The sequence below is a fragment of the Eleutherodactylus coqui genome, chromosome 7 (genome assembly GCF_035609145.1).
Source record: "Eleutherodactylus coqui strain aEleCoq1 chromosome 7, aEleCoq1.hap1, whole genome shotgun sequence".
Lineage (NCBI taxonomy): Eukaryota > Metazoa > Chordata > Amphibia > Anura > Eleutherodactylidae > Eleutherodactylus > Eleutherodactylus coqui.
The window spans coordinates 188,321,346-188,345,720 of NC_089843.1; the positions used below are offsets into that span (position 1 = coordinate 188,321,346).

Sequence of the window (24,375 nt, forward strand, 5' to 3'; positions counted from 1 at the left end):
TCGACAGAGGGAACCGTGTGTTCACAAACCTCTGACTGCCTTAGTACATCACATACAACAGTTTATATATCGAGTAGGCAGGCTTATTAAAAGCTAACACTTATTGGTTCATCTTCATACAAAGACACAGAAATATGTTTTAACTTTCACTTTAGCAAGTTTAGGAAAGGGAGGGGTAGACAGTGTGAGTAAAGGGAAGGGGTGGGGGCTTAGTGGGTGAATTGCAGTGCTAGGTTCCTGGTATCTGATTACACAATAATAAAAATAATCTTTATTTGTATAGCACCAACTTATTCCGCAGCGCTTTCAAGCACAGGAGAAACACAAACAATACAACAATTACAATGTGAGGTACAGTCAGTTTGAAACAAATGGGGTAAGTGTGGTACAGGAGGAGGGAAGCGAGGCATGGGGAACACAGGCAGTAGGGGATTTGATGTGGAAATCAGTTAGAAAGCAAATGGGGTGGCGCGATAAGGAGGTGTCGGGGTAGAGGTCATATATGATAGGCAGGGTGGAAGGTGTGGGGAGCCATAAGGAGGGGCAGGGGACTAGGTCAGGAGATTTGTTGGTATGCCTCCCTGAAAAGGTGCTTTTTTAGGGCACGTCTGAAATTTCGTGCATTGGGAATTGTCCGGATGCCTTGGGTAAAGCATTCCAGAGGATGGGTGCTGCTCTGGTGAAGTCCTGAAGGCGAGCATGTGAGGTTTGTATTAGAGGGGTGTTTAGTTTGAGTGTGTTAGTGGATCGGAGTGAGCGGGCTGGGTGGTGTACGGACAGGAGGGAGGCGATGTATGGTGGCGCAGCGCCATGCAGAGCTTTGTGAGTGAGGTAGAGGAGTTTAAATTTAGTTCTGCAGTGGATGGGCAGCCAATGCAGCGACTGGCATAATGCAGAGGCGTCTGAGTAACGACTGGATAGAAAAATGAGCCTAGCTGCCGCATTTAGTATGGATTGGAGTGGAGTGATTTTGGTGTGGGGAGGGCCGATGAATAGCGAGTTACAGTAGTCGAGTCAGAAGTGGATGAGGGCGACCACAAGTGTCTTTAGCGTGTCCATGGTGAGGAATGATCATATTTTAGCAATATTTTTGAGGTGCATGTGGCATGTTTGGGCCATAGATTGGATGTGGGGGGTAAAGGAGAGGTCAGAGTCCAGTGTGACACCAAGGCAGCGGGCATGCTGTCTAGGGGTTATGATGGTGCCAAACACTGGAATGGAGATGTTGAGGGGAGGTCGGTTGGAAGGTAGAAAGACGAGAAGGTCAGTTTTAGAGAGGTTTAGTTTGAAAAAAAAGGGAGGACATAGTATTAGAGACAGCGGACAGACAGTCTGTGATATTTTGGAGGAATGGTTCAGAGATCTCTCGGTAAGAGGTGTATAGTTGGGTGTCATCAGCGTAGAGATGGTATTGGAAGCAGAATTTGTGGATGTGTCCAATTGGGGCTGTATAGCTAGAGAAGGGGACCAAGAACCGAGCCCTGGGGTACCCCAACAGCGAGAGGAAGTTGAGAGGACATAGAGCCAGCAAAGGAGACACTGAAAGAGCGGTCAGAGGTAGGAGGAGAACCAGGAGAGAGCAGTGTCCTTTAGTCCAATAGCGCGGAGCATAGTGAGAAGGAGGTCATGGTCGACAGTGTCAAATGCAGCAGATAGGTCAAGTAGAATTAGTAGGGAGTAGTCCCCTCTCGATTTTACCGTCATCAGGTCATTTGATACTTTTCTGAGGGCAATTTCAGTCGAGTGTAGAGAGCGAAAACCAGACTGGAGGGGGTCGAAGAGTGAGTTGTCAGAGAGAAAGCATGTGAGGCGGGAGACCAGGCGTTCTAATAGACCAGGCGTTCTAATTTGAAGCTGAAGAGGAGGTTCGAGAGGGGTCGGTAGTTGGAAGCATCGGTCAACGGTTGGTTTTTTAAGCAGAGGGTATATGATGGAGTGTATAAATGAGGAGGAGAAGGTGCCAGAGGTTAGGGAGAGGTTGCAGATTGTGGTAAGGTGAGTAATGAGAGCTCTGGAAAGGGACCAAAGGAGGTGAGGGGGTCGCTAGCGCAGGTGGTGGGGCGGGCAGCCATAAGCAGCCTGGATACTTCTTTCTCTGTCATTGGTTCTAACATAGAAAGTGAGTAGGTGCTGGATGTAGTGCTGAGGAAACTGGGATCAGGGCTAGCCATGCAGTTTTTGGAGATTTCTTTTCTGGTGATGCCTGATTTTTATTTATTTATTTTTTCTTAGCTACAGCTAGTATCACACAGCTGAAGGTTAGATACATAGCAAAGCAGACTGTATTTACAGTCAACTGTTTCAAGAGGAAGGGAAGCTACTAGGGCTCAAATTAGTATACAGTAGAATAAACAGAGCAATATGTAATATGCTTCAGCCTTCGGGCTGATAACAGATAAACAATAGCTTATAAAGGCCTATTTAGACACAATGATTATCGCTCAAAATTTGCTCAAAAGCCAACTTTTCAGCCATTATTGTTCTGTCTTAACACGCCGCCATCGTGCACTATTCGCTCATCGGTGATTTCTAGCAAGCTAGAAATTACTAATGACTCTTATCAGCACCACACGCTGATTTTCTCAGCGTGCGGCGCTGATAATAATCTTTCAGCTGGTATCCCACTGAAAGTTCTCAGTGGGACACCATCTGAAGACTCCGAGAACAATGCAGCTGTTTGCATATACAAAAGAGCTGCTTTTGTTCTCTGAGCTATCGCTCTGCCTGCATTAACTCTTAAGTATCTAATTAGCTACTTAGAGGCTTGAGTGATCATCTTTGCCTAACTGTCACTCAAACTGTCGTTTGAGCGATTATCTTTCAGTGTATATGGGCCTTAAAGGGGTTGTCCCGCAAAATAAAGTAAAGTTAAACACTTCTGTATGGCCATATACATGCACTTTGTAATATACATCGTGCATTAAATATTGGCCATATAGACATATAGAAGTTATTTACTTACATACAGGGGGTCCCCCCCCCCCCCCTTTGCTGGCGTCCCCGTCTCCCTGGCACCGACCGAATCCTTCTCCTGGCTCGAATAGACGCGCTTGCGCAGTCTGCCTCTATGGTCCCGTGGACACGCTGCTCCAGCGTGCTCGCGCCGCACTGCTGGTCTGCGCATGCACAGACGACCTGTGCGGCGCGTCGACGGGACAGAAGAGGAAGACTGCGCAAGTGCGTCTATTCGGGCCAGGAGAAGGATTTGGTCGGCGCCAGGCAGACGGGGACGCCAGCACTTTGCCTAACTGTCACTCAAGCTGTCGTTTGAGCGATTATCTTTCAGTGTATATGGGCCTTAAAGGGGTTGTCCCGCAAAATAAAGTAAAGTTAAACACTTCTGTATGGCCATATACATGCACTTTGTAATATACATCGTGCATTAAATATTGGCCATATAGAAGTTATTTACTTACATACAGGGGGTCCCCCCCCCCCCCCTTTGCTGGCGTCCCCGTCTCCCTGGCACCGACCGAATCCTTCTCCTGGCTCGAATAGACGCGCTTGCGCAGTCTGCCTCTATGGTCCCGTGGACACGCTGCTCCAGCGTGCTCGCGCCGCACTGCTGGTCTGCGCATGCACAGACGACCTGTGCGGCGCGTCGACGGGACAGAAGAGGAAGACTGCGCAAGTGCGTCTATTCGGGCCAGGAGAAGGATTTGGTCGGCGCCAGGCAGACGGGGACGGCAGCACAGGGGGGGGGGGGCTGTAGCTAAGTAAATAACTTCTGTATGGCCAATATTTAATGCACGATGTATATTACAAAGTGCATGTATATGGCCATACAGAAGTGTTTAACTTTACTTTACTTTATTTTGTGGGACAACCCCTTTAAGTCCTGCTACCACATCTACACTAACAGGAAATGTACTAAAGCTGTATCCTTTTGTTGATTGGTTGTTTCTTTATGGACTGGTTGGTTAGCTGATTAAGTTGGTGTAGACACAAAGGGGAAGTTTGGTCCCAATAGGGAAGGGTGTGGATAGAGTTTCTGAGGTGCCTGTTGGAGCGCTTATTGGCCTGAGAGACAAGTAAACCTGGGGCTTGTTCCACCAACTAGGAGTATGGCTTTCTAAAGCCTGGAAATGCCTAATTTCTGTGAAAGATTGTGGAGAGAAATTGTCTGGATCTCTGAGGAGAACCTCTTGAGTAGACCAGCGACTGTTATATCAAATGAAGCAGCATCATCGCGAGAGCTGATGCTGAGTGATTGTAGCAACTACTACTCAGACTGGGACTAGGTAGTACAACCTTGTAGGACGGTGATTGTCAGTCTCCTCTTCAGACTTTGCCACTAGAAGGTTCGTAGTGACTATCGTAAGAGCAGTTTCAGTGGGGTAATTGGATTCCTGATTCCCGACTAAACATGAAATTGTAAGAGCTGGTGAGGTTCCCTGTTTCGCCGAAAAGAAGACCTACCTCGAAAATAAGTCCTAGCCTAATTTTGGGGAGGCTTGAAATATAAGCCCTACCCCAAAAATAAGCCCTAGTTACACTATATTAAAAAGGAATACATTATCTAGCAACCTTGGCCCAGGTCCCTCTGGCTACTCTCTGGAGGCTCAGTGCGGTGCCCGCAGTCCTCAGCCGCTCATACAACATAAATCCCACCTCCAGGAAGCATTGGCTGTGATTGGCTGAGCAGCGGTCGAAAAACCAATCAATGCAGCGCTGGATAAACCAATGCAATGGCTGTGTGGCCACGGCTCAGGCAATTCATAAATACTGCCTGTTGATTGGCTGAGCAGTGGTTGAAGAACCAATCACAGCCATCGCTTCTTGGGGGCAGGATTTATGAATCCCATAACCAGGAAGTGATGTTGTATGAGCAGCCTAGGACTGCGGGAAGCGCATCAGAGTTTTGGAGAGCAGCGGGAAGGACCTGGATAGGTAAGTATAATACCTCCCCCTAAAAATAAGACCTGGTGCCTCTTTTGGGGCAAAAATTAATATAAGACGTTTTTTTTTTGTTTTGTTTTCAAGGAAATACTGTGTCATTGTTTGCCAAAAATAAATATTGCACAAGAAAACAGTGATTAGTAACTAGATTGCAGAAATCTTTTTATGTGTACAGTATATATATTATAATGTGTGTAGTACACTGGATTAACATTACGTTCTGCATTAAAGAAAAACAGGTGGGGAATTTTAGATTGCAGTGCATTAATCAGGCTGGTAATAGCTGGCATCCACTAGTGGAAATATTGTGTTTTGTACGCAAAGCTGTAGAAATGCTTGACATCTGTGTTAATCTGCAGGGCCCTTTACTTTACACCCTTGTGAGCGCTAGAAAAGCAAAACATGCTTTGTTTTAATCCTTGGCAACAATGTAAATACATGGAGTAACGTGGCAGCGAGAGACTCTTAGTACTTAAACCATGAACAATGTCTACATGTTGCCAAGCTGAAGCTCCTTGTGGTAATTGAGATGTGAGCCAGACAAATTAGCGTAACAGTCTTCAATGTAAACATACAGCAGTTGTGCAAAATTACTCAAATCTTTAAGAACATGGCTTAACACTTACAGGCTTGTAAATTATACATTACAGACTACACTCCTTGTCAAAACTCATCCCCCCCCCCCCCCCCCCATAGGAGTTGTCGGAGGGCATGAAACTTTCTCTGTGTGATTGTGACATTGATAGAAGTGATTACAATATCAGAGCAAAAAGATCTTTTACTGGGGAAAACTGACCCCTTGTATGGAGGTTCTATTACCCTTGGATGCAAGATGTGATACGGGGGGCATTAAGGCTCTTGTACCTGTTGGTACCGCCTCTAGCTTGTATACAAGATGTGATACGGACGGGCATAGAGGCTCTAGTACCCTGTTGTGCCGCCTCTAGCTTGTATACAAGATGTGATACGGACGGGCATGGAGACTCTAGTACTCTGTTGTACCGCCTCTAGCTTGGATATGAGTTGTGATATGGGTGTGCATGGAGACTCTAGTACCCTGTTTTAACACCTCTAGCTTGGATACAAGATGTGATACGGGGGGCATGGAGGCTCTATTACCCTGATATACAGCCTCTAGCTTGGATACAAGATGTGTTACGGACGGGCATAGGGGCTCTAGTACTCTCTTGTACCGCCTATAGCTTGAATACAAGATACGGTTGGGCATGTAAGCTCTAGTAATCTGTTGTGCCACCTCTAGCTTGTATACAAGATGTGATACACGCAGGCTTGGAGGCTCTAGTACCCTATTGTACAACCTCTAGCTTGGATACAAGATCTGATACGGGGGGCATGTAGGCTCTAGTACTGTTGTAGCACCCATAGCTTGGATACTAGATGTGATATGGATGGGCATGGAGGCTCTAGTACCCTATTCCACTGTTAGAATTGTTATGTAACGGGGAATGTGGCATGTGGCTCCTGATCCGCTGATCTAAATCATGCACCTAAGCTGGAGCACATGTTAGAGAGCGGCTTATGTATGAATTATTTACCAAGGAGCAGGGAGCATTATGCTGTTGGACAGTGTTCCCCAACTCCAGTCCTCAGGGACCGCCTACAGGTCATGTTTTCAGGATTTCCTCAGTGTTACACTGGTGATGTAATTATTGTCGGTGCCTCAGACATTGCCACAGATGTTCTTACTATAGGATATCCTGAAAATATGACCTGTTGGTGGTCCCTGAGGACTGGAGTTGGGGATCCCTGCTGTAGGAGACTCAGCCCAAGAAGTTATTGTTGCCATAGAGATGGATGGGAGAAATTACCCAAAAATCATATTGTGTGACAAAATTTGGCATAATGGAATTAAGCATGCTCACAGGAAACTGGCTGACTGAATGATGTTCTGATATGAAAGACTATTACTGCTGTGTAGTAGGAGGGGAGGGTACGCAGGCACTGTAAGACTAGAGCTAAGCAAGCTCCAAATTGGAGGGCGTGGAGAGCTGCTGTTTGAGCTACCAGAGAACAGAGAGAAGCAGTGGCAAAAAGACAAAGCAGAGGAAAGTAGCTTTCCTTAACCTGAAGAACACTTAAAGGGGTTGTTTCGAGGAAGCAGTGAATTTTTTTTTTGCCCAGTCCCCCTAATTAAGCATACATTACTAAGCCCCCCTGTAAATGACTTTTCTAGCTGGTTTGTACTTACAGTTCCAGCGTTTCAGCAACTTATAAAAATTTTCCCAAGATGGCCGCCAGCTCTTTTCCCGTCGCTTGCTGTAGCCCGACGTGCACGCTCCCGAGACGCTACCAGCTGTGTCTCCCTGACAACCAGACGCCCCGCAGCCGCCGACCGGACCCCTGGATTAAACCCAGCCGACCAGTCACCCACCGCCAGGCAGCAGGTAACCGGCGCAGCCCCCCCCCCCCCCCGGCACAGCGACAGCCCCCCCATCGCAGCGACAGCCCCCCCAGCGCAGCCCCCCCCCCGGCGCAGCGGCAGCCCCCCCATCACAGCGGCAGCCCCCCGGCGCAGCCCGCCCCCGACGCGGCGGCAGCCCCCCCGGCCCATCACTTACCTGGGCGGCAGGACGGCGGGACAGCTGGGCGGCTTCTCGGGACAGCTGGGCGGCTCTGCACCTTCCTCTAACAGAGGATGGTACAGAATGGCCGCTCCAGCGCGCTCCCGAGCAGTGACAGCTCGTCTGCGCATGCGCAGAAGAGCTGTAGCGGGGAGCACACTGAAGCGGCTCGTGCTGAAAGGAGACGAACGGACTGCGCAAGCGCGTCTAAAAAAGCAAGCTGCCAGCGAATTTAGACGGAGCCATGGAGACGAGGACGCTAGCAACGGAGCAGGTAAGTGAATAACTTCTGTATGGCTCATATTTAATGCACGATGTATATTACAAAGTGCATTAATATGGTCATACAGAAGTGTATAACCCCACTTGATTTCGCGAGACAACCCCTTTAAGTATCATTTACGTTGGTATAAGTTGTGGCACCCACGCATATAACCTTAAGACTGGTTTCTTACAGGGCGGACTCCTGATGGAAATCTCGCGGTTTTGACCCAGCGAAAAAACACAAAATTTCCGCCGTGGGGTTTGGAGTGGCTTGGGAAATCCACTCTGCATCATCGGCTTCTGACGTCTTTGCTACAATGGATTGGCCGTTCCATGTGGACGAGATTTTATTTTTTTTTTACAAATCTCGTCCACATGGCTGGCTAATAACGGGACTAGTGGCTGAAGGTGGATTTACCGCAGCAAAATTCCGGAAGGAAGTTCGGCGGCAAATTCGCTTTGTGTGAACCCAGCTTAAGTGAGGCCGGCCTCTGTAAAGACGCTAGATGTGCGTAGGGACAGGTACTTATTACCCAGCAGTTCTGCTGCTGCATACACGGAGTATACTAAGGATACTGGGCTGTGAAGCATTCATCATTGCGAGAGTTCCACATTCACGGTCTGGGATATTTTATAAAGGGAAACAGAAAGCTACCTTAGAGATGGAGTGTTAACCCCTAAAGTGAAATGGTGTATTACCATCAGCACTGTCTCCCAGAAATGCATATTACGGAATATAAGTGATGATATTATTCTAAATGTATTTTTATGTTTTAGTTAACCGTAGATTATGTGTAGATAATCAAAGGCAATCTGTTTCTTACTCATTATTACTCCATTGGTCACAATTTTTGTGTACGTTCTTGAATAAATATTGTACACTTTGGTTACTCCATTTGCTGCATCTTATCCTGAATTGTGCATTACTACATCTCTATGCACAACGATACATCTAAAATACAATTACATTTCTGAAAAGTAAGCAAGAATGTAATATATATGATCCACACATAGAAATGTCTATAATCAATTCCCATGTGCGGCTTTGACATAACATACGTAATTTGTAAAGAACTACAAACCACTGGCCGGAGCGACAGTAACGAATATTCATGAGTGAAGAATGCAGTGACTATTACAGATGTGGAAACTGGCATCAGTTGCAGACTCCTCACATGCAGAAAATACATAGCAATGGAAGAGACATCTGTGACTAGTGGGTTGACTGCAGTATATAGCACTTTCAGGGGGGCCCGGTGTTTTAGACAGATATTTTAATGGCCTGACCTTTTTGATGCTGAAAACTGTGTCAATGATCAAGAACCCTACTGAATTATTCAGCATCAGAGGTGCACAATAGACAAGCAAACTGAAGAGCTGTCTCTCCAGAAAGATATACCAATCTACTTTCCATCTTCATTCCCTTGGGAAAGCATCATTTCACTCACCAATCCTGAAGACAGAATGATTCAAATATAAGACCCACTCAAAAGTACTTATTAAACTTCTATACTACATTTTATAAAACCATAAATGACTGAAATTCTTCAAATTAGAACTGGCTTATTTCTTCAAAAAGATATATAACTCCTTATAGTTATATTGTGTTTACATGATAAATAACACATTAACACTTGTCAAACGATTTGTAAAGGCCCATTTACACAGAGCGATTATCGCTCAAACGGCAGTTTGAGTGACAGCTTTCAGCGATCATTTTTCATAAACTATGAAGTAGCTACTCAGCTACTTAAAGGGGTTGTCTCGCGAAAGCAAGTGGGGTTAAGTACTTCTGTATGGCCATATTAATGCACTTTGTAATGTACATCGTGCATTAAATATGAGCCATACAGAAGTTATTCACTTACCTGCTCCGTTGCTGGCGTCCCCGTCTCCATGGCTCCGTCTAATTTCTGTGTCTTCTGGAGGAGGCTGGAATCGTCACGTGTGATGGGGCGGAGCTACGCGATGACGCGTACAAGGGGGCAGAGCCAAAACGCCACTGCTGCCGAGCCCAGCCGAAGGGAGAAGACCCATCTGCGCAAGCGTGTCTAAAAAACCAAGAAGACACCGAAATTAGACGGAGCCATGGAGACGGGGACGCCAGCAACGGAGCAGGTAAGTGAATAACTTCTGTATGGCTCATATTTAATGCACGATGTATATTACAAAGTGCATTAACATGGCCATACAGAAGTACTTAACCCCACTTGCTTTCGCGAGACAACCCCTTTAATAGCTTATTAGCATGCAAATGAGGCCTTTAGCTGAATGCAGTTAATAGTCTGAAGGCTCTTATCTGCTTTCGGCTCCTTTGTTCTCAGATGGGAAACAATGCTATCAGCACTACCCACAGAGAACTCAGCACTCAGTGTGCAGTCCTGATAAGACCACACAATGATTTTTAGGTTGACCTGAATTTAACAATCAGCTGCACGATGGCCGCGCATTTAGATGCAACAATTATCGTTCAAATGATCGCTTTTTAGCAATTTTTGAGCGATCATCGCTCCGCATTAATGGGCCTTAAAGGGGTTGTCTCGCGGCAGCAAGTGGGGTCATACACTTCTGTATGGCCATATTAATGCACTTTGTAATATACATCGTGCATTAAATATGAGCCATACAGAAGTTATTCACTTACCTGCTCCGTTGCTGGCGTCCCCGTCTCCATGGCTCCGTCTAATTTCGCTGGCTTCTTGCTTTTTTAGACGCGCTTGCGCTGTGAGGTCTTCTGCCTGGTGAATGGGGCCGCTCGTGCCGGAGAGCTGGTCACCACGTCGTCATCGTAGCTCCGCCTCTGTCATGTGGTGGCGATCAGCCAATGAGGTGGCTGTATCGGCAGTGGAACGCGGAAGACAGAAGAAGAAACTCCACGGTGCACCATGGGAAGACCCGCGGTGCACCGTGGGAGAAGACCAGCGGCGCCATCTTTAAAAGAAGAAATGAAGAAGCTGCAGAACGCTGATGCAGGTAAATGCAATGTGCTTGTTAAAAACTAACACATGCTTTCTTTTTCACAGGGCATAATGCAGGGGTCCATTTAAAAAAAAAAATCGCTTTCGCCGCAAAAGCGATTTTTTTACTTAAGAAGTATTTGACCCTATGTATATTCACTGCACAATATCATTAGGTCTTGAACGGGTTTTTCAAGACTAAAATATTCATGACCTGTCCTCGGTATCCGATCGGTAGGGAGCCATCACTTGACACCTCCGCCAAACACATTTTTGAAGAGGCAGGTCATCCAGGAGAGTGCCATGATCTCTCTAAGAGGCCTGTGTTGTCACGTCTATTGGTCACATGGCATATGTGTAGCTCAGTGCCATGCAAGTGAATGGGACTTAGGTTCATTACCAGGAGCAATGGCTACAAAAGTGTATATTGTTTTGTCTGGTATTTACTGAATAGATGCATTCCTCATGGAAATGCCATGGCCTTAATAAACAGCTGATTGGTGGGGGTAACGAGAAACCCCTCTTTAATGGAGAGCCCCTGTCTGCATATCCTCTTGGAGCATATTGATTTTGGAGGTGAGGTATCTCCCGCATAGAATCCATCACTTCAAAAGTGTCACCATCCACACTGTTACTATAATATTTCAGAACCTTTTCAATTTTTAATAGGATGTTAAATATGGCAGTGTCCTAACAGAGTCAGGCTTAAACTACTTGGAAATTGACTAATATATAGTGATGGGGCATATTAGAATTTCAGTGGCACAATGCCGACAATCTTCAAGTACCAGTCAAGCTTGTTACAGTGCTATAGACTGTACACAAAAATGTGAAATGTTCTGGAGGACCGTAAGGATTTGCACTGCATTGACCACCATATGTTGTATCAGGACAACTTTTAGAGAGTAGAATATATCTTAGAATTATTTTCTTTCCAATTCAGAGGTTTCATTTTATTTTGCAATACAAAGGAGACGTTGCAAGTGGAAAATGTTACCAAGAGACTTTGCAAAAGTAGAGAAAGACATAAATAGTAAACAATGTATAAACCCATCCCTATAGGGGAATAAGCGGACAGCTCTTACAATATGTTGTTCAGAACCAGGCAGAGTAAATTGATAGATTTCGCCTGTGAAGAAAAGAACTAAGTCAGACATGAAGACCCTTGGAGAGGTTGTGATGTCTTGACATGCTGGAGGCAGATCACTTGGATATACTGGTCGATCCATTTGTGGTACCACCTGTAGGTGAGAAACTCCTTCACGAAAAAAGAGCGAGTCCTTGGAGAGCATGGAAGGTAAACTCTAGGAAACCTAATGAATTCTGACTCTGCTGGTTGAATAACTTAAAAGGGGCTGTACCAGAATGGACATCCATAGGTGATGTCTGATTGTTGGGTCTCTCACTACTGTGCTTCTTTCCCCACCAATCCAGAGATTTGGGGGTCCTATGTTATCTCCTCTTCACTGTTGGATGACTGTACTGCAGAGGGGGTCTCAGTGGTGAAACTTCCAATGATCAGACTTTTATCACCTATCCTATAAATAGATAGAAGTCTATGTTAACTCTTGTAAATAGGGGGAATAATTAGCTTACTACAATGCGGGAAATATGGGAGGATTGAAAACTGGACCAATGGGACTAGGTATTAAATCGATCAGTTTCCTCAGGTGTTTGGACAATTCGTCAATATATTGATTTTGTGTTATTTCACTATACCATTTATCCAGGCTTGGGGGACAGGGAGATTTAGATTTCCAGTGATGAGGAATAATGGTTTTTGCAGCTTGCAAAAAGTGTCAGTGGATAGATTATATTTTTTCCTTTTATCTTTTACATGAAGCTTGGGCCATGGTAAACATAGAGAAGAGTTGCTTCAGGGTTGTTTGGGATCAGGATACTAAATACTTCATGAATTATTTGAGGGACTGCATCACAACCTGCAGAGAGAGGTGACCCCACCAGATGCGCGGCGTCATTTTGGAAAACTATATTTTACTAAATACTTTCTGCAGCCCTCTCCGATGTCCTAGATACCAGATTCATGAATTCCAGTGCCAGAACTACAGTTGTAGCAGGTAGAGCAGCAAGAGGTGAATATACAACAGGGTGAGCTGGCTGAATACAATTATGGATCCTGTAATTGCTGCCATTAGAGGTGGCCATCTGTGGAAATCCAATATAAGTAAAACCACAAAAATCTAGAAATGGATGAATAGATTAAGGTTCCAACCTGGAAATCTATAGTACTAGACCTTTTTCCAATATTGGAATTTTTATGAGGAAGTTGAGGATAAATGTGGAATCCCATTCTACCTTTTACATGAAGGAACAATGTTTAAAGTTTTTTCTCTCTTTCTAGTTACTGGCTAGTAGATCTGCAGCTTCTCAGCAGAAAAATGTGCAACAGTTGGGATTTGTTGCAGATTTTGACTTCCCCATTCACAGCATTGGGTAAAAATTGTGAACAATTAATATAAATTGACCTGTGGTGAGAATTATAAACCCACAACATGTCAATCTGTCCAGTTTGCAATGTGCAGATGAGCGTTCTGTAAATGCCATCCACTTTGCTGTCACTGTAAGGCCTCAGTCACACGGGCACATCAGCACCTGTACACCGGCGCCGATGCGCCCGTGTGACTGACACCAGCAGACAGACGTACCTGCAGGCGGCCGTCTCTCTGCAGCGCTGGAGGAAAGAACATGTGACCGGCTTCATTGCCGGTCATGTGTTCTTTCCTCCGGCGCTGCAGAGAGACGGCCGCCTGCAGGTACATCTGTCTCCTTCCTGCAGTCACACGGGCGCATCAGCGCCGGTGTACGGGTGCCGATGCGCCCGTGTGACTGAGGCCTAATACTGTGTATTTTTTGCACAAACATCCATTGTGGAATAAGCCTCAATACAGTGCTAAGACCAAATCCTCATTTACACACTATTATCACCCAAAATGCGCTCGAACAATGTCTTTTGAGCGATAATTTTTGCATGTAAATGCTACCATCATTTGCTTTTTGTCCGAACAATGATTTTTAGTTGAGATTAAAATCCATTGTTTGGCTGGGCAGCTGGTAGCAGGGACCACATGCTTTGATTCTCCATGGGAGTGCTGATAACATTGTATTCAGCTACTGTCCCACGGGAGAACAAAAGGGTTGTATGCAGATAACACACCACCTGCTGTTATCTGCATACAGCAAGTGGAGGCTCATTTACATGCAGATGCTGCTAATAGGCACTAGTGCCCATTAGCAGCTTATGCAAAATGATTGCTTAAACTGTCATTCATCCTATCTTTTAAACAAATTTTGAGCGATCATCTTTGCGTGTAAACGGGGCTTAATGCCTGGGTATTCACTGGTTAATGGACATGGCTGAAGGATGTAATAGTGTTGCAAAGTCTCCTTCGATATTGGGTATTATACATTTATAAACACGGAGAGATGTTTCTATTGTATTACCTTTTTAATTTTAAAGTTCATCTGATTTGCATTGTGTCTTGTAGATACACCTTTGAAAATAATACAGAAATATCCTTTGCTTTAACATAAGTATTGAGTGAATATTCAGGAATTGCAGATGACGGGATGCAGCTTTGTTGATTCAAAAACCTTCTATAGCTGAAAAATCTGCAGTTCTGCACATTTACTTGAAGACTGAGGGGTACAGCAGCACTCACCAACCATCTAGGGGGACCCTTCCAAAGGAAATAGCTGCTCGCCTGAAAAAGGGATTGAATCCACAAAAATCCCAATGTGTCAAGTCCAAAAAGAAGCAGGGTCAGGCAGCAGGTTAGGTGCTTAAAGATTTTAATGCATAAGCATCAGTTATAAACACCTCATAGCCATAAAAATAGCGACGTTTTGACCCTATACAAAACGGGTAGGCTTGACAAAGACCCGTTTTGTATAGGGTCAAAACGTCGCTATTTTTATGGCTATGAGGTGTTTATAACTGATGCTATGTGCATTAAAATCTTTAAGCACCTAACCTGCTGCCCAACCCTGCTTCTTTTTGGACCTGCACATTTACTTGTCATACAAGGTTTGGTACAATTGCAGAACAAAGCAAGAGGCCAAAAATGACAGCACCATGTTTTTTTTTTTTCCTCTTAATTTTTAGACATGCGATCATGTTTTTGTCACAGCAATCCAGAAAATTTAAAAAATGGTTAACATACGCCCCCCTCCCCCATTCGCGATACACTTAATACTGCAAAGAGATCCCATCAGTCATTTTTAACTACTCATTTTGTCTAGAGTGCAATCAATAGGTAACGGCTGCAGCCAATAAATACGGAACCCATCCTACTTCTGCAGGAAGACTGGTTTTTTAAGGACAGAGAGCTGAAGACCCTTTTTTACGGGCTGACAAATCTTTCAGATTCTTACATCTAGCGAGAATTATCGTTTAAATGCCCCAAATGAACGACTGATGAATTCCTTTGCTTCTCATTTGTTGTTCAGTTTCTGCATGTAGAAAACTGAACGACAGATCGACCCATGTAAACAGGCAGTCAATCACTTATGAACAACTGCCTGTTTACTATGAATGAAGCAGGTGGGCCGGAACGATCCCTGGCCGCTCCACCTCCATTCACCAGCGATGCTCGTTCCTCTTTGAAAGCACAGCAACGCTATCACTGGAACGACCTGTTGGGCATTTGCACCCGAGGAGTCGGCCCATGTAAAAGGGCTCTAAGTTCTCCTTCCTCTCTAACTATTCCCTGTGCTAGTCACCTGCCTGATAGAGAATGTGGTATACATATCACAGCAAGGATAACCTCCGCTGTGTCTGTGATCCCTGATTATATAGAAATGGAAAATGTTCAGACTCCCACTCAGTCTGTTCCAGTACAAAGAAAATTATGCAGTTTTGATTGTTCATCTGCTGTAGAATCTTGTATATCAAGTTGCCATTGGTAAATTTTCCTTTATTGTTCTTTTATATAGTTTCCTGTGCACATTGCAAACACATGCAGTGAATGCCTCTCCACGTTTAAAACATGTAAACCATTCTAATAGCTTCTTTTGTCCATCTGTAGGTATTTACAGAACCGAACGCGACAAAGGAACTTTGTATGAACTGACTTTTAAAGGCGATAGAAGTCAAGAATTTAAACGCCTTGTTCTCTTTCGACCATTTGGGCCTGTTGTGAAAGTCAAGAATGAAAAGCTGAATATGGCCAATGTCCTTGTGAACATCATTGTCCCTTTAGCTAGAAGAGCTGACAAGTTTCAGCAGTTCATGCACAATTTCAGGTGAGACTGTTCGTTTTAGCCAATATGTAGCTTATTCTCATTATTAGCTGGTTTCATTTTCACTACATAATAACTATTGTACAGATAACATACAACAGAGGTTACTTATCTGCTAAACATAGATGTTGTATCTACTAGAGGGTATTCGGTTGCACACTGCATACAACCTATACGACTGGCGTAAGTATAGGGGATGCGGTTGTACCTGGGCCAAGGATTCTTAGGGGGCCCATAAGACCTCTCCTCTCCATATAGGGAGCCCAGTACTATGAATAAAGCATTTTAGTTGGGGGCCCTGTTACAGGTTTTGCATTGGAGCCCAAAAGTTTCAAGTTACGCGTTTTACCTATACATTAAAAGGGTTATCCAGCTTTTAAAAATTGGTAGCCCATCCTCGGAATAGACCATCAATATCTGGTGGGCATCAGACTCCCAGCACCCCCATCAATCAGCTGTTTAAAGGGGCTTCAGCGCTCATGTCAACACTGCGGCCTCCTTAATGTTTACATCTAATTATGATGATTCTGTTCCTAATCAGAAGACCATACTTTCTATTACAGCTGTTCTGCAGCATTGGCCCATTCACTTCTATGGGCCTGACAGATAGTCGAATGCTATAGTCTACTGTCTGCATTCACCGGTATGGTCACCCGCATCCATTCACAGTAAACAGGCAGTTGATCATAGATGAACAGGCCGAAAGTCATTTAATTTTTATGCCTGTACGATCCAACCAACGAACGAATTATCGTTCATTTACGCTGAGCGATTTATCGTTAGAATCTAAATGGTAATCATTTAATGTAAATGGGCCCTAAAGAATTAAAGCACGACAGACCTGACAAAGAAGCTTTGAACTTGACTGGAAATGAGAACTAGGGGCTGTTTCAACAAGTAATTGGCAAAATTATTGGAGTGGGGAAGGGAGTTACTCTTTTGGTTGCTTGGATTATTGGGTGAAGGGGGAAGTTATCCTTTATCCTGCAAGGTACAGATATATACTAACCATTTATTACTATTACTGTTATTATTGTATTGCTAATTTGTTGCTTCGTGTGATTTTTCCAAGAGAATTCACGGTTATTTTTAGAAAATCAATTTTCATCAAACCGCAAGAAATGGGTCAATTATCCGCATTCAAATGCGACCTTTAGTTCTCCTGAAGCACAGAGCAGCCATGCTCTAAGTAAGCTGTAATGCAGGGATGTGCGCAGCTCATGCTGCTCTCCAGCTGTAGCATGCCTTTTGTTGGCCGTCATCAAGTCAGGTCAATGTAATAAATGGGCTTGCTGAGCTCCTCATGAGTGCGTCGGAAACTATAGGCCGTAGTATAATTGCTGCATGGTTTGTCATATATGAAAGCGAACAGCTGAAGGACAACTTATGAAGGGTAATTCAAAAAGCAACTGTGCTGTCCGCTGAATATAATACATTGCAAGTAAAATCTACCATCTCAGCATCCCATTCTTTTTCTTGGACTTTTCCACTAGAGTAGGATTTATGCTTCTGTAATTGTATATTGTCAGAAGCATGGCTTTGTAGTCGCATTTTAATTTTAAACTTTAACAACTTTTTTTTTTTTTTTTTTTAACTAATTTTATTATTTTTGCTAATTAAAGGAAATTTTTTTTTTGCGTGTATATGTGTGTATGTATGTGTGTGTATATATATTATACACACACACACACACACACACACACACACACACAAATATACGCACACTTTTATTGTTTTAATGCCATTCCCAGGGAAGTTTCTGCCAGACTTTGTGTCATCTGCTTAAGTAGACTAGGCCTATTTATACACAACGATTATCGCTCAAAATTCACTCAAAAGCCTTTTTTTGAGCGATGATTAGAGATGAGCGAGCACCAAAATGCTCGGGTGCTCGTTACTCGAGACGAACATTTCGCGATGCTCGAGGGTTCGTTTCAAGTAATGAACCCCATTGAAGTCAATGGGTGACCCGAGCATTTTTGTATATCGCCGATGCTCGCTAAGGTTTTCGTTTGTGAAAATCTGGGCAATTCAAGAAAGTGATGGGAACGACACAGCAACGGATAGGGCAGGCGAGGGGCTACATGTTGGGCTGCATCTCAAGTTCACAGGTCCCACTATTAAGCCACAATAGCGGCAAGAGTGCCCCCCCCCCCCCTCCCAACAACTTTTACTTCTGAAAAGCCCTCATTAGCAATGCATACCTTTGCTAAGCACCACACTATCTCCAACAAAGCACAATCATTGCCTGCATGACACTCCGCTGCCACTTCTCCTGGGTAACATGCTGACCAAACCCCCCCCCCCCCCCCCACGACCCAGTGTCCACAGCGCACACCAAACTGTCCCTGCGCAGCCTTCAGCTGCCCTCATGCCACGCCACACTCATGTCTATTTATAAGTGCGTCTGCCAGAGGAACCGCAGGCACACACTGCAGAAGGTTGGCACGGCTAGGCAGCGACCCTCTTTAAAAGGGGCGGGGCGATAGCCCACAATGCTGTACAGAAGCAATGAGAAAACCAATCCTGTGCCACCTCCATCTGGAGCTGCACACGTGGGCATAGCAATGGGGAACCTATGTGCCACACACTATTCATTCTGTCAAGGTGTCTGCATGCCCCAGTCAGACCGCGTTTTTTTATAAATAGTCACAGGCAGGTACAACTGGGAATCCCCAACTCCACAATAGGAATGCCGTGTGCACCCACAGCATGGGTGGCTCCCTGGAACCCACCGGCTGTACATAAATGTATCCCATTGCAGTGCCCTGGAGAGCAGAGCTAACGTCAGATTAAATGCAGGTGGGCTTCTGCCCACACTGCATGCCCCAGTCAGACTGGGGTTCTTTAGAAGTGGACAGATGCATTTACAACTCCCTGTGGACCCACAGCATGGGTGGGTGCCAGGAAGCCACCGGCGGTACATTAATATATCCCATTGCATTGCCCATCACAGCTGAGGTAATAATGTCATGTTTAATGCAAGTGGGCTTCGGCCCACACTGCATGCCCCAGTCAGACTGGGGTTCTTTAGAAGTGGACAGATGCATTTACAACTCCCTGTGGACCCACAGCATGGGTGGCTCCCTTGAACCCACCAGCGGTACATAAATATATCCCATTGCAGTGCCCATCACAGCTGATGTTACGTCAGCTGTAATGCAGGTGGGCAAAAAATTATTTGGATTACACTGTAGGCGAGGGCCCCCAAAAATTGGTGTACCAACAGTACTAATGTACCTGAGAAAAATTGCCCATGCCCAACCAAGAGGGCAGCTGAAACCCATTAATCGCTTTGGTTAATGTGGCTTAATTGGTAACTAGGCCTGGAGGCAGCCCAGTAAAAATAAAAATTGGTTGAGGTGAAAGTTTCAACGCTTTAATAAGCATAGAAACGTATAAAAATTGTTTAGAAAAATTATATGATTGAGCCTTGTGGGCCTAAGAAAAATTGCCCGTTCGGCGTGATTATGTGAGGTTTCAGAAGGAGGAGCAGACGGAGGAGGAGGAATATTATACACAGATAGATGAAGCAAAAAGGTCCCCGTTTTGGATGGTGATAGAGAACGATGCTTCCATCCGCGGGTGCAGCCTACGTATTGTTTAGGTATCGCTGCTGTCCGCTGGTGGAGAAGAGAAGTCTGGGGAAATCCAGGATTTGTTCATCTTGATGAGTGCAAGCCTGTCGGCACTGTCGGTTGACAGGTGGGTACGCTTATCCGTGATGATTCCCCCAGCCACACTAAACACACTCTCTGACAAGACGCTAGCCGCAGGACAAGCAAGCACCTCCAGGGCATACAGCGCGAGTTCAGGCCACGTGTCCAGCTTTGACACCCAGTAGTTGTAGGGGGCAGAGGCGTCACGGAGGACGGTCGTGCGATCGGCTACGTACTCCCTCACCATCCTTTTACAGTGCTCCCGCCAACTCAGCCTTGACTGGGGACCGGTGACACAGTCTTGCTGTGGAGCCATAAAGCTGGCAAAGGCCTTGGATAATGTACCCCTGCCTGCGCTGTACATGCTGCCTGATCTCTGCACCTCCCCTGCTACCTGGGCCGCGGAAATGCGCCTTCTGCCACTAGGGCTGTCGGATGGGAAATTTACCATCAGTTTGTCCACCAGCGCCCTGTGGTATAGCATCATTCTCGAACCCCTTTCCTCTTCGGGAATGAGAGTGGAAAGGTTCTCCTTATACCGTGGGTCGAGCAGTGTGTACACCCAGTAATCCGTAGTGGCCAGAATGCGTGTAACGCGAGGGTCACGAGAAAGGCATCCTAACATGAAGTCAGCCATGTGTGCCAGGGTACCTGTACGCAACACATGGCTGTCCTCACTCGGAAGATCACTTTCAGGATCCTCCTCCTCCTCCTCCTCCTCCTCCTCTGGCCATACACGCTGAAAGGATGACAGGCAAGCTGCATCTGTACCCTCAACAGTGGGCCAAGCTGTCTCTTCCCCCTCCTCCTCATGCTCCTCCTCCTCCTCCTCTGGCCATACACGCTGAAAGGATGACAGGCAAGCAGCATCTGTCCCCTCAGCAGTGGGCCAAGCTGTCTCTTCCCCCTCCTCCTCATGCTCCTCCCCCTCCTCCTCAATGGCTGAGATATAACCATGAGGGTGCTCTGACTATCCAGCGACATACTGTCTTCCCCCGCCTCCGTTTCCGATTGCAAAGCGTCTGCCTTTATGCTTTGCAGGGAACTTCTCAAGAGGCATAGCAGAGGAATGGTGACGCTAATGATTGCAGCATCCCCGCTCAGCATCTGGGTAGACTCCTCAAAGTTTCCAAGGACCTGGCAGATGGCTGCCAACCAGGCCCACTCTTCTGTAAATAATTGAGGAGGCTGACTCCCACTACGCCGCCCATGTTGGAGTTGGTATTCCGCAATAGCTCTACGCTGCTCATTGAGCCTGGCCAGCATGTGGAGCGTAGAGTTCCACTGTGTGGGCACGTCGCACAGCAGTCGGTGCACTGGTAGATTAAACTGATGTTGCAGGGTCCGCAGGGTGGCAGCGTGCGTGTGGGACTTGCGGAAATGTGCGCAGAGCTGGTGCACCTTTCCGAGCAGGTATGACAAGTGTGGGTAGCTTTTCAGAAAGCGCTGAACCACCAAATTAAAGACGTGGGCCAGGCATGGCACGTGCGTGAGGCTGCCGGGCTGCAGAGCCGCCACCAGGTTACGGCCGTTGTCACACACGACCATGCCCGGTTGGAGGCTCAGCGGCGCAAGCCAGCGGTCGGTCTGCTCTGTCAGACCCTGCAGCAGTTCGTGGGCCGTGTGCCTCTTATCTCCTAAGCTGAGTAGCTTCAGCACGTCCTGCTGACGCTTGCCCACCGCTGAGCTGCCATGCAGCGCGACACCGACTGCTGGCGACGTGCTGCTGCTGACACATCTTGATTGCGAGACAGAGGTTGCATAGGAGGAGGAGGAGGAGGGTGGTTTAGTGGAGGAAGCATAAACCGCCGCATATACCACCACCGAGCTGGGGCACGCAATTCGGGGGGTGGGTAGGACGTGAGCGGTCCCAGGCTCTGACTCTGTCCCAGCCTCCACTAAATTCACGCAATGTGCCGTCAGGGAGATAGTGGCCCTGCCCGCCTGTGCTTGTCCACGTGTCTGTTGTTAAGTGGACCTTGGCAGTAACCGTGTTGGTGAGGGCGCGTACAATGTTGCGGGAGACGTGGTCGTGCAGGGCTGGGACAGCACATCGGGAAAAGTAGTGGCAACTGGGAACCGAGTAGCGCGGGGCCGCCGCCGCCATCATGCTTTTGAAAGCCTCCGTTTCCACAAGCCTATAAGGCAGTATCTCCAGGCTGATCAATTTGGCAATGTGCACGTTTAACGCTTGAGCGTGCGGGTGCGTGGCGGCGTACTTGCGCTCGCGCTCAAACAGTGGCGCTAGCGACGTCTGGACGCTGCGCTGAGAGACATTGCTGGATGGGGCCGAGGACAGCGGAGGTGAGGGTGTGGGTGCAGGCCAGGAGACGGTAGTGCCTGTGCCCTGAGAGGGGGGTTGGATCTGAGTGGCAGGTTGGGGCACAGGGGGAGAGGCAGTGGTGCAAACCGGAGGCGGTGAACGGCCTTCGTCCCACCTTGTGGGGTGCTTGGCCATCATATGCCTGCGCATGCTGGTGGTGGTGCCTCCCCAGCTGATCTTGGCGCGACAAAGGTTGCACACCACTGTTCGTCGGTCGTCAGGCGTCTCTGTGAAAAATTGCCACACCGTAGAGCACCTTGACCTCTGCAGGGTGGCATGGCGCGAGGGGGCGCTTTGGGAAACAGTTGGTGGATTATTCGGTCTGGCCCTGCCTCTACCCCTGGCCACCGCACTGGCTCGGCCTGTGCCCACACCCTGACTTGGGCCTCCGCGTCCTCACCCGCGTCCACGTCCTCTAGGCCTACCCCTACCCCTCAGCATGCTGTATTACCAGTAATGCAGAAACAGAACGCTGTAATTAAATGTGCCGCTTATTGGCCTGTGGTTGGAGGCTGACTTTGCTTACGGAACGCCAGGAAATAATTTGGTGCAAGCCTGATGTAACACTTAGCTGGCTGCGTATGATTTTGTAGAACTACTACACCCAGCACAGACAGACCCAGAACACTGAGCACAGTCACAGGCAGCCCAAATAGATTTTTTGCCCAATATTTTTTAGAAAAGGCCCACTGCCTATATTCAATGAATATGTCTTCTGTCCCTGCCCTCCGCACTTCTGTCCCTGGAGTATTACTGCAGGGCGCAATGCTCTGCACGGCCGATATACCAAAAAAAAAAAAAAAGTGCAACACTGCACAAAGCAGCCTCCGCAGCACTGCACACGGTTAGATGTGGCCCTAAGAAGGACCGTTGGGGTTCTTGAAGCCTAAAATACTCCTAACACTCTCCCTATAGCAGCAGCACCAGCAGCAGCACTTTCCCTCAACTATGTCAGAGCGCATCTGTGGCGAGCCGCGGGAGGGGCCGATTTTTATACTCGGGTGACACCTGATCTCGCCAGCCACTCACTGCAGGGGGGTGGTATAGGGCTTGAACGTCGCAGGGGGAAGTTGTAATGCCTTCCTTGTCTTTCAATTGGCCAGAAAAGCGCGCTAACGTCTCAGAGATGAAAGTGAAAGTAACCCGAACATCGCGTGGTACTCGTTACGAGTAACGAGCATCTCGAACACGCTAATACTCGAACGAGTATCAAGCTCGGACGAGTACGTTCGCTCATCTCTAGCGATGATCGTATGTAACTGCACTAACATTGTTGCATGCTGAAAGACAACGATGAGCCTTATCAGGGATTCACAGCGGGATACAGCTGATACTATTGTTTCAGCTAAATCCCGCTCTCTGATGACAGGCAGGGTATGAAGAACAGAGCGGTCCAGCTCTGTTCTCCATACCCCGCTCGAAGGGTTTGGCTGTATAGCAGCCGGGTGCTCCAAGCATTGAACAGCTGGATGCAGAAGACAAGCGGGGCCACCCCGCTTGTTTTCTGCATCCTCCGCTCGGAGCGCTCGGTTGTATAACAGCCGAGCGTACCAAGCAGGGAACAGCGGGGACACCCCTTTTGTCTTCTGCATCCTCCACTCGGAGCGCAAGGTGATCGCTCAATGTTTGAGCGATCATCTTGCGCTGTAAATGACGATTATCACTCAAAAGACAAAGCGATAATCGTTGTCTAAATGGGTTGAAAAAAGAAAACACGCGTGCAAAGGTTTATCCTGTGGCCCCCCAACTTCACTTAACCCCACACCTTCCCACAAGCTCCCATGGTAGCAGACACCTCTTATTAGATTTTGACTAGCAGCCTCCTATTAATAACCCCAATACAGTACAAATGGATTATTTCTTTAAGGCGTGGTATGATGTGTTTTTTTTTTTTGTTAAGGTGTCATATTTACAAAAACATTTCCTTTTATGTAGGGTGGGGAAAGATAATATATTTTTTACAATAAAATTCATACACAATGTAGTGATAGAAGCAGTTCAGGCCGGCCTCACACTGGTGTATTTGCATACATAGAACCCATTGATTTTAATGGGTTAGTTCATGGTTCCGTACTATGCATGAGCATTTCGGTTGCACAAAAAAATAAAAATGAAAACCAATTATTTTGCGGATGTGCACAATACACACTAGCCTTTTCAATCAGTGCATTTGTTTGCCACGAGCAAATGAACATACCTTGCAGGCACAAAACTACAGTAAAATACACTGATACATGCGCAAAAAAAGCATCATTCGTTCCACAAATTGCGCTACCCATGTGTGTGCAAATACGCATATGTTCGTGTGAAGCCGGCTTCAAGATGTAAATTATCTAAAATGGAGCATGCTGAGATTTGTTTTCCACATGCGGAATACGGAAAACAAACCCGCATGTGTAAATTGAAGCGTGGACGCCCATGGTTACCTATGG

At 46.5% G+C, this 24,375-nt stretch overlaps 1 protein-coding gene across 8 annotated transcripts in view; it reads left to right on the forward strand.

Moving 5' to 3' along the window:
• The window catches only part of CSGALNACT1 (chondroitin sulfate N-acetylgalactosaminyltransferase 1), a 457,921-nt gene that overhangs the window by 332,970 nt on the left and 100,576 nt on the right, over positions 1–24,375 (forward strand). For all 8 annotated transcript variants that reach the window (XM_066574138.1, XM_066574135.1, XM_066574136.1 and 5 more), the window contains one exon: positions 15,748–15,964. In XM_066574138.1, the coding sequence (XP_066430235.1) occupies positions 15,748–15,964 (217 nt within the window). The remainder of the gene's footprint in view (positions 1–15,747; positions 15,965–24,375) is intronic.